Consider the following 15,116-nt stretch of genomic DNA (forward strand, 5'->3'; position numbering starts at 1 on the left):
ATAATTTATTTTTTTCGTAAAGGTTAGCTTGTGACTTTTATTTGCGAATATGAAAAATAAATCGCAAAAAATCATTTGATGCAAATCAACGCTTAAATATACAAAATTTATCAAAAGATTTATAACAAATTAAAAAAAATAATCTTATTTCTGTTACTCAGACTTCATTACTTCATACTTATCATATTATTTCCATAATTTGTTAAAATTACTAATAATATGTTATTGTATGTAAATAAAAGAGAAAGTAACAGTTATTAAGAACAAGAACAAATGAATGTGTTTTTTACTCACACCAAACCATTAAAAAACAACAAAAACGAATAAAGGTCATGCAGAACCATTTAAATAAAAATCATTTTATAACTGTTATTTTCAGTGATTTATTTTTATCACAAAAATATAAATCACAATATGGGTTTTTTGGTATATGGACGAGTTATTTTCGATCTCTGATTTAAATAAATATAACTTACCCAACGCCTTTTACATCGTCTATGCTTTTTTCCTGCATTTGATTCCCTTTCCACCTAAAATGAAATATTGATTTTCGAAAATTAATGTAGTTTTCATGGATTTCGGATTGTGATCTTAAGATCACAACATTATCAAACTTAACTAAAGCACAACAAGATCACAACATTATCAAACTTAACTAAAACACAAAAACCGTGTCGAATTTTAAAGATAACATGATGCGAAATATTTGTTTATGCAAAGGTAGGAGCAGTGTTGCCATTTTGACTCTTTTTCGGGTATTTTATGACGCTTTTTTGGTCTCATTACCCTTTTATTTTTTTCCAAATACCATTTTTTAAAAAAGTCTATTTTTTGACGCTTTTTCCATATTTTGTGGCGCTTTTGGTGCTTTTTGTTAAAACCATGTGATTTTGTAACAATTTGTAACAAATTACCGCAGTCGAACACGAACGTGCGTTTTATAATTTTTGGTATTCTCTTATTTGATATCGAATATTATTTCGATTACGAGTGGGACAATTTTCCCATGAGTATTTCATTAAAATCGTTTTGTGGTCCAGTGATGATGATGATTATTAAAAAGATGTATTTGAAATGTATTATTTCGTTTTTTATTGAATTGTTATTTTATTTTAAGGTTTTGTTTACTCCTAAGTAGTGTTTAACCGAAAATTGTCCTTTTTTAAAAAGCCAAAATCGAAAATCGAAAAAACCGGTTAAACCGGTTAACCGTCATATATGTGTTAAAAATCATAAAAAATCATGTCCAATAAAGTATATACAGCTTTAAAATTTGTAGTTTTTAGTAGTCAGGAATGGTTAATATTATATAAAAAGTGCTAAGTCCATTTTATTTTGTAAAAATGTCTAAATTATTATCTCAGTCAAATGGAATTGAGTATAATTATGTTACTAAATATATAATACTTGTTTTAATTATTGGTTTATTCATTAAATTTCAACCAAAAAATGTAAATTAATTTTTTAATTAAATATTTGATAATTTTGAAATTTATTATCACCTCGACTTTCTGATATGAATCAGAGAATGTTACAAGTCCCAAAAAGGACTTATAAGATGCAAACGCACTTCTTTTTAGCTGTGATTATTTGTCATTATAAATGATACCAAATATTTTTAATAAAACTCCATTATCAGATTTCAAAAATATTTAATGGATTTTAGAACGTTTTTTGTCTTTCCTGTAATATTTCTGAAAAGCTAACGAAATGATTAATAAATTAAATTTTAAGAACAAAACATACTAATGAAGTCAAAATTATTGAAAGAAGTTATGTACATCGAATTCAATTTAACATTTGGTAAAATCATCACTATGTTTTTAATGAATCATTAGTAAGTTTTAGCCTAAACTTATAGAATTTGCGAAATTTAATTTTAATTTTTAATAGTTCCACTATGTGCAATTTATTCTGAAATAGTTTCTAAGTAAACTCATCGTCCTCTACTATTTAGAATCATTGTAATTCTTAAAAATATTAATCTAATGATGTTTGTATCGTAAATCAGCAGTTTAGGTTTCAAATCAGACCAATAATGTGTATACAATGAATATTAAAAATGCACAAAAACATGAGATTTATTAATTTTAGTCCCAAATTTTAAAAACCGGTTAACCGAGTGATAAAAACCGGTTAACCGAAAATCAACATTTTAAATTAACCGGTTCGCAAAAAACCGAGATTAACCGGTTTATAATCACTACTCCTAAGTAAATAATAGAATAAATAATTTAATTAAAAATTTAAACCTACTTTTTATATTTAATGTTTTTAGCTTTTTATCATTGTTTTGAGTGCCAATTTTACACTTTTTAACCGTTTTGAATGTGTTATTTGCAAGTGAAAAAATAAATTTTAAAATTGTTTTGTTAAAATTTTACTTTTTTCTCTTGGCGCTTTTTACTCTTTTTTCGTAATTTTCTATGTTTTCTGAATGATTCAATTATATTCATAGATTTTTTCGATGGTTGCAACAGAAAATCAGTTCAAACAGATGAATTGCGATTTAAATAACCGAATTTTTGTGATCCTAACTAAAATGTTTCAATATTAAAGTTCTTAAATGTTAGTCAATGTATTTTGTTGTTGTATTAGACATTAGTTTTGTTGTATTTTTGTTTGATAAATCGGAGTGTCTTGTCTCTATGTATAATTCTCTATGCCTATGAGCATGATGTAATAAGTAAGGTGAGAGCGTTTCGACAAAAAAAATTGTCAAAATTGAATTTGTCAAATAAAAAATAAACAAATTTTATTTTGGCATCTTTTAGATAATTTAATATTATTTTCATAAATAAATTACCTATTTCATTTATTAATAGGAATTTTTAAAGATTTTTCTTAAGCTATTTAAAAAGTGAAATATTATCCGGCAGATTTGTACAAAATCAGAAAGTGCAATTAATTGGTGGAAAAATTAAGTGAATTTTAATGATCTAGCAATAAATAATCTTTGACAAAAAGAAAGCCAAAATTGCGGCAAAAATTATTTCCAAGGGATCTAGCATTATGATAAACTTACTCACGACTGCAACCTCTGCCACTATTTATAACACTGCATTACCATCTAGAAAGCTATATTTCTACAATGTTCTTTAACTGAATATTCGAATTCGAATATACGGTCGCAGCAAACAGCGTTGCCATACTTACGATCAATGGCCAACTGAAAGCTTTTATTCAATGTTAATAATGCCCACAGATATGTTAAAGTTTGGGCACTGCTATTTGAAAGCATTATGCAACTTTAAATCAGCCTTAAAATCGTTATATTTGAATTCAAGTACAATTTCGTAACAATATGTATCATTCCTTGGGCAAATGCAGGCAACGTGAGTTCTATACTACAGAAGACAAACCACTTTTTCGTAACTTCACAAAAAACATTACTAATAAAAACACGAAATTTTGCACATAATATAAACATTTAGTAAAATATTTTAAGTTGTTTTTTAAGTACACACCACCGGTATTGTAATCCATTTTGTTAAAATCTTAGTTATAACCAATTTTTTAAAAAAAAATCACGTTTTCCCTAATCCCAGTAAGCACCAAAGCCCCAAAAATTTCAAGCACTTTTGAACATTTTGTTGGAATTTGACCTGAATGCAAATGTAATTATACTTTAAGGGCGTGTGTGAAACGGTAGCAAAGCATGAGGGAAAGTAAATTTTTGATCGATATGAGGTGAATAAAATTTCATTAGCTCATAGGGCTACACAAATTTTTGACAAACGAATAGAAATTTTGACAAACTTAAAATAAATAAAAAAAATATACAAACTAAATGTGATAATATATGTTGTGAATTTGTGTTATTTTATGTTTATTTAATTTGTAAATCCTAAATAAAATTCAAACATATTTTAACAGACTGGAAATTCTTGGTATGTATTTTGAATTTTCTAGACAGTTATCAGAATTTATCAGAGTCAAAAGATATTTCATTTGGCACAGCAGAATTATAAAATTTGCTCACCATAGGAAAATTATAATTTACCATAGTACTTTGCTACCGTTTGGCACACGCTCTAAATATGAAAAATATTTGAAAATTTATTTATTTTTCAAACAAAAAACATATGGCTTGAATTTATGTTTCCTTTTTACTTGAGAATGCTATTGAAATAAAGTGTAATACAACTGTAATTCAATTGCTTGACTATAATTCAAGGCTTGAATTATAGTAAAAATGGTTATTGGGATGTAATTTGTTTTAATTTTCAGCTTGAAAACTCTATTTAAAAAATGTAAACTTTCATATCTGTTTATATATAAACTGAGTGGCCAATTGCGATAAATTTTTGGCATGTGAAATTTTTTTCAAAAAGCGAAAGTTGAACATTTGAATATTTGCCACAAAAATTGGAAATGGGCACATAGTGCAATGTAAACTCAAAGCTTTTGTTATTTTTGCATATTAACTAAAAAACGGCCGTTAAATTTAAATTATATTTGAAAAAGAACAACGGTTTAATAGTGCTTTATCCAATTTTCATTATATGAAATATTTTTTTCACATTTTCATTCATGTTTTTTGCAACATGAGTCTATGGACAAGCAACAACGGTTAATGGAGGTGCTTATCAACATATCACAAAATAATGCATCAACACCTGCATCTAATTCATCCACACCTGCATCAAGTTCATCCACAGCACCGGAGGCCTTAATGGGCACTATATCCAAAAATATTCGTGAATGAATGACAGATATTTGAAACAGAAGCACAAGACCTTGACGACGCATCAAATGTGAGGTTATTGCTGAGGAAAGTAAGTACGACAGTGTTTAACAAATACAAGGATTACATACTTACTAAAATGACTCGAGACGTAACATTTGCAGAATCTTTAGAAATATTAAAAAAACGTATATGGAAGAAAAGAAAGTTTATTTAGCTTAAGAGCAAAATGTATGCAAAATGTCAGAGGTGAAATGGACGATTTTATAAGTTATGCCGCCATTGTTAATCGCCTTTGCGAAAATGTTTTGTTGCACAAAGGCACTGCTGACAACTTTAAATGTTTAATTTTTGTAAACGGATTGAAGATGGAAAGAGATAGAGAGATAAAGGCTCGACTTTTGACCTTGCTTGAAGGTGAAACCGACTCAGCACCAATAACAATAGACAAGTTAGTAGCAGAAATACAACGGATTGAAAGTTTGAAGCGGGATTCTACAGTGCAGGAAAATACAAATATTAATGCAATTAAGTCACAACAATTTTCCGAACACACATCAACACAAATGTCAAAGCGTCCCTATTGGTAATGTGGACAAATACATTTTGTATTAGACTGCAAATATACAAACCACAAATGTAGTGTGTGTAGTAGAATGGGCCACAAAGAAGGATTTTGCTCGTGTTTTCCTGACAAAAATAACCATCAAAATAAATCTAAATATAATTTAAACAAATAAAAATAATTATATAAAAAGCGTGCACACAGGTGGAACTTCAATCAAGAACAGAAGATATGTCACTTTACGCATTAACAATATAAGTGTTAAATTACAACATGATACTGGATCAGATGTTACAATAATTTCCAAACAAACTTGGTTAAAAATCGGTAAGTCACCATTAAATACAACAAATTTATCCATCAATAACACCGATATTACTTGTAACATTTTAGTTTCCTCTATTCCAGATTTGAATCTTTTTGAATAAATCTGTTGATTCATATACATCATGCAACAACATAAATCTCAAAGGTTTTTCCAGAAGTTTTTAGCGAGGAAATCGGACACGTTAAGAGTTTTAAAATACACCTACCATTTAAACAAGACGCTGCCCCAGTATTCCGACCTGAACGACAGGTTGCTTACGCTGTAAAGCAATCTCTGGATGAAACCCTCGACACATTGCAGCGAAAAGGCATTATCACCCCAATAAATTACTCAGAATGTGCTGCTCCGATTGTTGTGGTAAAGGAATCATCTGGTAAGCTTAGAATCTGTGGTGATTATTCTACAGGACTCAATGCTCAGCTTGAGCCACACAATTTTCCGTTACCACTACCAGATGATATATTTGTAAATTTCAACAATTATCGATTTAAGCAACGCCTATATACAACTAGAAGTAGCATATCCCCAGATAAAAACAAAATTAAACAAATTCGTGAACTACCACCTCCCACAAATATTGGTCAATTGCGGTCATACTTAGGAGCAATAAATTATTATGGAAAATTTCTTACGGACATGCGTAAGTTGAGAGATCCTTTAGACAATCTTTTAAAAAAAATGTCAAATGGAATTGGTGGGAACAATGTAAACATAGTTTCCAACGTTTCAAACAACTTTTGTGTTCTGACATCTGCAGCCAGATGTTTCAAATGTTGGTTTGGGAGAATATATATGCCATGTTTTTTCTAATGGTACAGAAAAAGCTATATACCATAGCTCAAGAGCACTTACTCCAGCAGAAAAAAATTATTCCCAAATTGAGAAGCAAGCTCTGGCGTTGGTGTTTGTGAAGTTTCATAAGTACCTATACGGTAGAAAATGTATTCTACAAACCGACCACAAGCCGCTATTGGCCATATTTTCAAGTAAGATGGGAATTCCTGCACACTCTGCAAATTGCCTTCAACGTTGGGCATTAACATTAATGTCGTATGATTTTGAACTACAATATGTATCAACAAATAATATCTTATCAAGGCTGATTGACAACGTTCCAAAATCAAATGAAGAAACAGTGGTAGCCTGCATTCAGCTGGAAAAGGACATCAAATTGGTGATTGAAGTTGCCATGAAAGCTCTACCCATCACTTTTAATATGATTCAAGCCGCTACGGAAAAAGATGAGGAACTTCAAACCACGTTAAAATGTCTAAAATCTGGTAAGTGAACAAAAATAATTGATTCAAATTTAAAATGTAATTTTTCTTGAAAATACAATTTGAGTATTGCCAGTGATTGTTTGATGTATGGTGATAGAATCATCGTACCCAAATGTTTTAGAAACAAAATTCTGAAAGAATTGCACAAAGGTCACGATGGCATTGAAAGAACAAAAATGTTGGCACGAAGCTTACATAGACTCACATAGATGATGATAATATCATCAGGAGTATGATCCAAAATGTTCGAAGTGTTCAGCAGTAGAAAAGACTCTACCAAAAACCACATTACATAGAAATCTTCAATCATAATTGAATGCCTTCGAGATTTTACAACTGCGTTTGGTAATCCAGAATTAATTGTGAGTGACAATGGCACCCAATTTGCAAGCCACACATTTGCTACATTTTGCTTAGAAAATGGAATTCAATACATATTTACGCGCCGTACCACCCACAATCAAATGGACAAGCGGAAAGATTTGTTGATACCTTAAAAAGAGCACTGAAGAAATTGGAAGGATCTGGAACAGCAAAATAAAATAACTGGAAAAACACCATCTGAATTGTTCGTGGGAAGGAAAATAAGAATAAACCTTGACTTACTAAAACACCCAAAATAGATGTACTAATTCGTGACCAGAAAAAGGAAACACAGTTTAATAACCAATATGGAGCTAAGAAAAGAAGCTACGAAGTTGGACAACAAGTTTTAGCAAAAGTATATAAGCGAAATAATATGAAATGGTCCCCTGGCATAATAATAAAGAAAATTGGTGATGTTATGTACGAAGTTAAAATTAATAATTTATCAGACTTTCGATCTATCAGATGTCATGTTAACCAGTTACGACCCGATTTCTCGGACTTAAAAACATCATCATTAATTGATTTATTAGATTGTTCTAATTTACAACCAGTATCTTTTAATCCTCTAGAAAATATTAGTTTTAAAAACACTTTAATACACTTTACGTGTCGAAATAAAATTCATCACAAGAAATTCCGAATTTATATTAGATCAGTTCACCGAATATGGTAACGATCCGATCCGGTATGCCCCGAAAACACAAAATATTACCATAACGATCCTGAAATTTCCGGTTAAAAATAGTAAGCTTTAAATAGTAAGTAAATTTACATTTTATTCGCGTTTTTTTTCAAATGCGAAAAATAATTAAAATTAAGATGACAAATATTTTGGACCACAAAATAATTTACAAAAAATTAATAACAAGTGATCCGTTATATTTAGCCACAAAAAACATTATATACATTCCCTGTAGGACTTTGAGCTAACATAAAATTAACTCATGATCAATCAGAAATAAGTCTCAGGTGACTAAAAAGCTAGCTCATTTCCCTTGAGCTATTCAGTTTTCAGTTAGAACTTATTTTTTCTTCTTTTGTTATTTGCTAGAGTAAAATCTTAATGTTTGATTATTACTGCATCAGCTTTAAGTAAGCTAAAAGTTATTTTAATACTTATCGAGATTTAGTCAGATGTTATAATAAAATAGCTCATTTATGCATACTCTTTAATTTTTGTTTATTTCTGCATCAGCTTTAAGTGAGTCAAAAGTTGAATACGTATAGAGATGAAGTCAGATATTTTAAAAAAACAAATATGTAGTTCATATCTGCATCAATCTAGAGTTTCTTCCTAAGTCTTTTGTAAATGAGTTAGCAATAAGTCAGCTTGATTTTCAGTTAGCTCATAAAAGTCCTACAGCGTTTATATAAAGCAAGAGAGCTATATAGGTCAAAAATAGGTAAAAAATTGTCCTGGTTTTTTCCTCATATCGCAGCCATTTGTGGACCGATTTTGCTGATTTTAAATAGGAAACTTCTCGAAAGCATTTTTGACAGAATTATTGAAGATTTGGACCCCGGAGATATCTGGGGTCTTCAGAAAATTGATTTCAACAGACAGACTGACAGACGGACATGGCTTAATCGACTCCGTTATCTATAAGGATCCAGAATATACACTGATGGACAAAATTCACCGTCATTTCCTCTTTAGGATGTGTAAAGGATTGCCACGGTACGTATTTGTAAATTAGGTTAAGTTAAAAAGACTTGTTTTAACTGAAGTATAATTAAATTGAATTATTGTTTTTGTTGAAAAAATAAAATTTTGTGTTTCAATTATATTTATAACGTGGTAGTCCTTTAAACATTCTGAAGGGAAATGGCGGTGACTTTCGTCCATCAGTCTATATACTTTATAGGGTCGGAAAATTATATTGTGGAAATTACAAACGGATTCAAATAACAATGCATATGCTGACACGGCAGAAGGAGTAACAAGAGTAAATTGTTGCGTTATCTCAGAAAATGCGTTGCGGAGGACCACGTCTACTAATAAAATGTTTCAAACATAATTGAAGTTGTTGGTTGAAAGATCGTATAAGTTTTATATGGTATTTTTCCACGACACGAAGTTAAGAATGGGCCACAAAAATCGAATCCAATAACAATAACTGCGATCAACTGGTAAGTGGCCCATTATTTGACCAATTAGTTTTAGCATTTGACGAATTATACCAAGCAATACTTTTGGACCAGCATGCAAATGAAGACGATGAAAACATTCAATGTACAGCAATAAAGCAATCAAGGTTTTAAAGTGCTTGCCTATAAAACCAAGATCCCCAGGTTCGATCCCTGGCAGAGGACGAAAAATTTAAATCATGGTTTTTCGAGTTTTTAAAATTAACCTCCCTCTAAACAATCCATCAAAAAAGCCCCCTGACCACTCCTCCACCTGGAAAAGAGGATAACATCATGGAAAAGGTCAGGCAGCCCGCCATCCCCTGGGAGAAAAAGGTAGGAAACAAAGATCAACAAGGTTCCCCACCACTACACCAATACACATAGGGCGTTGTTTCTATGCAACGACAGATGGCAGCCCCATTATCCTAGACCAGCTACAGCAGACTTAGCTGGAACAACAACCGTTTAAACTGATCGGATCCTAATGGCAACATCATACATGTATCCGAGGACCCGCTACAGCAGACCAATCATTTACTTAGCTGGAACAACAACCGTTTAAACTGATACAAAAAATAATACGATAAAACGCACGATACTCCAATAATTAGGACAGTGCAATCTACATGGGAAATACGCGAAAAACAACTGCAACAATTCGTATTAGATGGAGATGCTTTGTGGAAGCCAAATGTCCCCAAGTGGGCTAATGAAGAAAAAAAATATGCTAGGAGATTATAGTTGTTTTTGAATTCTATTAGATTTCATGGAAATGAAGCTACTGAATTACTTAAATAAAGTCAAGAAATGTGTATATTTATTTGAAATATAATCTTTGTATATTTTAAAATTATTTATTTAGGTTTAAATGAATGATAAACTATTTAAATACATTTAATAAATTTTTATTTTCCGCTATTGTAGCATATGGTTGATGTTGTTTTCGGTGTGTTCGTAAACCGGAATCTTGGGCAAATGCTTTACCGCACACATTGCACTTATAACGTTTTTCCTCCTCGTGAATAAGTTTGTGCCTTTGTAGATATTTAGCGGCTGTAAAACCCTTACCACAAACATTGCAGATGACATCACGTATATTGAGATGAGATTTAATATGAGTATTCAGTTTACATAAATGATTAAAGCCATGTTTACATATATGACATTCATAACGAAAACGTTTTTCATGGCGTCTTATATGATTGTCGTAACCATGACGAGCTCTAAATCCAGCTCCACATATGGGACACAAGTACGGTTTAACTCCAGTGTGCGAGGTTAAATGCCAGTCTAACTCTGATTTAAATGGATAACCCTTACCGCACACATTACAGTGATAGCTATTAATGCCCAAATGCCTCGTTACGTGCCTTAGATAATTGTCAAACTTTTGAAATCCCATCTCGCAAAGCCGACATTGGAATGGTATCGTACCATTGTGCTGGGCTACGTGTATGTGATAGCGATCGTATTTTGTAATAATCTCATTACAAGTTGAACATTTAAACGGCCCTTGGCTATCTCTTAGGAACGACAGTTTTTCATAAAATTTCGATGTAGGTGTAAACTCGGTTTTATCTAATTCACACTTAAGTTCTTGTTCTCTGTCTTGGCTGAAAATGAAGTTTATATAGTCAATATGATCCTGTAGTTCATCCATGTTCTTATCGAAATTATGATTTGATTTTAGTTCTTCAATCATGTTGCCAAAAGTTTCATTTCTTTTTGGTAATATGCCAAACGCGATGTCATTAACTTGCCACAAAACTTCATACTTTTTATACATTTCAATTAAAACTGGTAATTTTGAATCATCAATGTTTTTCTAAAGTAAAAAAAAAGAAAATAAGGAGCATATGTTTATCAATTTGTATCATAGATTTTGATCTACGAGATACTCGAGGAACTATATTCAAAACAGTTTATCTTAGAAAACATAAGTTTTAAGAAGACCAAAGAAATGTTTATTTCGCTTATTCGTAACATGGGGTCTCCATGTAATAGTTAAAAAATTGTTTTTAAGAAATAATGTCAAATTCGCATTTTTTCATTAAAATATTGTTTATACCCTAAAGACCATAGTGGGGAGGGTATATTGGGTTAGTGCTGATGTTTGTAACGTTTTGTCCCAAAACCCACCTTAAAGTATACAAATCTGCTCAGGATCACTTTCTGAGTCGATTAAGCTATCTCCGTCCGTCCGTCCATGTAAACCTTGTAATCAAACTACAGGTCGCAATTACAAAGATAATTCGACAAAATTTGGTACAAGCTCTTCCATTGCCCCAAAGACGAAGCTTATTGGGTTGAATCGGTCCATTATGTCTGCTAGTCCCCATACGATTACCGAACTCGCCTCACCAAATTTTGTGATGATCGGTCCTCAATTAGTCATAGCTGCCGTAAGGCCCAATTCCGAAAATCACTTTAACTAGCTTCCTAGCTTTAACTAAATCCCTTAAAAATGTAGGTATTGCCATACAATTCAATACAAATAATTTATATGTATGTATATATACAAAAGTCATGTCAATAAATTTTATAACGATCGGTCTATAATTAGTCATTGTTCCCATATAATGCCCACTTCCGAAAATCATTTTAATAAGTATAGATTTCTTAAAAATTCATTCAAATAAATTTCAACACAAATAGGTTTCATATATGTATACAGAAGTCATGCCACCTAATTTTATGGCGATTGGTCCATAATTAGACTGGTGTAGGGTATCATATGGTCGGGTTTGAATTTTATCGTAAGCGACACACAGTGGTATAGATAAAAAAGAGGGAAATAAATCTGTAACTTCTAAATGCTTAGATTGGTTTGAATGAAATTTTACATGCGCAAAGAAGAAGTGTTGTCGAGTTTAAGTTCTGAACGTGGACTTCAAGGGCCCACTAGGGGCACGACCAAGGGTCCTCAAAGTAGGACACTTTGTGTTCCACTACAAAAAACATCGTCGTAACTACAAATTATCTCTTATAGCTTAGGAGATATTCGCATTTGAAAATTAAATTTTTAACATTTTTATCCACCCTACTCCAGTTTTTTGATAAAAGCGTATCCAAATATTTCCCGATTTTCTACAGTTTTCCTTTATTGGACTAACAAACACATGTATGTATCACATAGAGAAATAATTGTTTAAAAATAATGACTAAGTCCAAAGTTATATGCATTTGAATTTAAAAAATTTTAAAAAGGCTATTTTTCGTTAATTTTTTTGGAAAAAAGAACTTTTTTCTTTCTAAGTTATCGCAAAAAATTTCTAAGAGGATGAAGGAAAGCTGGTCCGAGGGGACCAGGTTCATTCAAAAATACCTATTTTTTATTTAAAATTAAAATTTAGGGCAAAAATTCTCAAATTGCATATTCGATATTAAAATATAGTAACCGATTTCAGGTGGCCCAATATGTTTCTAATTATCTTGTAAAGGGTTCCGATAACCCCGACCCTGGTATGGATATTATAGCTAAAAAACTAAAAATTCCTATTTTTGGAATTTTTCAACACTTTTTTGGGAATTGCGGGATTGCTGATAATAAATTTCAAAATTCGTTTTTATTTTTCCATATTAAATAGAAAAACTACATAACTGTGAAATTTCATTAAAAACTATTCATAAATAAAAATTTAATTCCAATTCGAAAAATTTTTATCTATGCAAAAATTCAATAAAAACATTTTTTTGTCAAATTTTTCAATTATAAATATTTTTGCAAAATAGAAAAATAGCTTGAACGAAATTATATTATATCGCATCATAACATTTTTAATTCTATGTATAAATTTCAAAATAATCAAAAAAAACCTTCTCCTGTAAAATTTGTGTTTTGTCGCTTACGATAATTTGGCGCTAAGGGCTCGATATATAAATATAAACATAAAATGGGCAATATTTTGAAAACACTTTAGTCTATTTATGATATTTTGTCAGATTCGTGATCAGCATATACAAATTAGTAAGAAAGCATATTTTATAAGTAAAAATTAGACAAAATAAACCCGATAGAGGGTTTTGCATTCAGAAATATAATTTTTTTTTAATAAAAAAGCAAAAAAAATGTTTTCTTTGAAATTTTTATGTTTGCTAAATATTTTGTTATCAAAAAATAATTTTCATGAAAATCTAAGACAGACGATATTGAATGAATATAGTCCCTCGATATATGTATTTAAATAAATAGTACTCACCCAACGCTTTTTACATCGTTTATGTTTTTTTACTGTATTTGATTCCTTTTCCACCTAAAAAGAAATATTGATTTACGAAAATTAAAGAATACGTGCTGAAATTTGTTGACGTTTTATTTATTAAAATTCTAAAATACATACATATATACACTAGTATGTAATATCCCAGCAGTTCTAGGAGACTGTCCCGAACATTTCAAAATATTTGTAACTAAGTTTGATTAAAAAAATAACCAAAATGTAAAAAAAGTAACCAAACAAAATTAGTTGCAAACGTCATGTTTTTAACTTTTTTTAAAAAAAAAATATGAACAGAAGTATGAAATTTAATTTTTTTAATACATTTTACACAGGTTAAATTTTATGTCAAGATTTCAACATTTAGAATATTATGAAAATAAATTCTTAATAGCAAAATATTCTGAAAAATCGACAGAAATAATTTTTTTTTTAATATTTAAAAAAAAATCCACTTTCGTGCCTTTTTTGATATTTTTTTATTTTACACAATTATTTTTACTGAATGTAAATCTTTTAATTTTTTTAAAATGTACTTCATTTTGTCTAACCTCTACATGAAATACCTGACATATATTTTCAAATAGTGGCATAGATTTTCAAATATTACACTTTTGCTGTGGTTTTGCTGAACATTTTTCACATTAATTATCTTATTTGCGTTACTGGCTACAGCAAGAAAGCAATTTTATAAAATAAATTATTAATGAAATTTTTAATATTTGAATTGAAATATCATTTTCTCATGTAAATACAGTTTTATACAGATGTCTATATGTATACGACATTGGTAGTTTTTATTAGAGTATTTTTAATAATATCTAAACCAATAGCAAATATTGAACCTAGCTAAATATTAAAAATAAACATTATTGTTTAGAATTTTCGGAATACAACATTTTATCATACTCAAAAGAATCATATGGTTATGTAGATCAGTTTAATGAAAAAAATCAGTTTCTATGCTGTACCCAAAATTTAAAAGAAAAACACCAAAAAATAGGGTATGTAATGTGAATACAAAAACAGTAATATTTCGAAAACGCGAGCTGATTAAATATTGAAAAATCTGTCTATAACAAAATGTTTTGAAAAAAGTAACCAAAATGAAAAATAAATACACATCTACACATCAGAAAAAAATAACCAATTTTGGTTATAAATAACCAAAACGGCAACACTGCATATCATTTAGGGTGATAACTAGTTACATAACTTGCTACGTGACTAGTTATTTCAACACGTGCATGCCATAAACAATACACACATTTGAATAACAACCAGCTTGAAATAAAAAACAAAATATGAGAACAAGTACAACACAGAAAAAGAGAAGAGAGTTTAATAATAAGAATTATATTTCCTAAGGTATTTTGTTTTTGTACAATTACACAGTGCAACACGAAAAAATATAACCATATACGGTTCAAGTTCAAGTCCATAGGTAGCAAACCGTTCAAAATTCAAGGAAACAATCAACTACAAAAATGTACGTAAGATCTCAGTAAATAACTGTGTTAATATTCTAAATTATGTTAAA

The 15,116-nt window shown here is 30.1% G+C and overlaps 1 protein-coding gene across 1 annotated transcript in view; it reads right to left on the reverse strand.

Annotated features, from left to right (window-relative positions):
• Nucleotides 1-10,175: 10,175 nt before the first annotated feature.
• LOC135957517 (zinc finger protein 37-like) overlaps nucleotides 10,176-15,116 on the reverse strand; it is a 36,674-nt gene continuing 31,733 nt past the window's right edge. Inside the window, exons 3-4 of the mRNA XM_065508285.1 lie at nucleotides 13,559-13,612; nucleotides 10,176-11,184 (exon numbers count right to left, since the gene is read on the reverse strand). Coding sequence (XP_065364357.1) covers nucleotides 10,240-11,184; nucleotides 13,559-13,612 — 999 coding nt within the window. The 3' untranslated portion in view covers nucleotides 10,176-10,239. The remainder of the gene's footprint in view (nucleotides 11,185-13,558; nucleotides 13,613-15,116) is intronic.

Source organism: Calliphora vicina, chromosome 4 (assembly GCF_958450345.1).
Source record: "Calliphora vicina chromosome 4, idCalVici1.1, whole genome shotgun sequence".
In the NCBI taxonomy this organism is placed as follows: Eukaryota; Metazoa; Arthropoda; class Insecta; order Diptera; family Calliphoridae; genus Calliphora; species Calliphora vicina.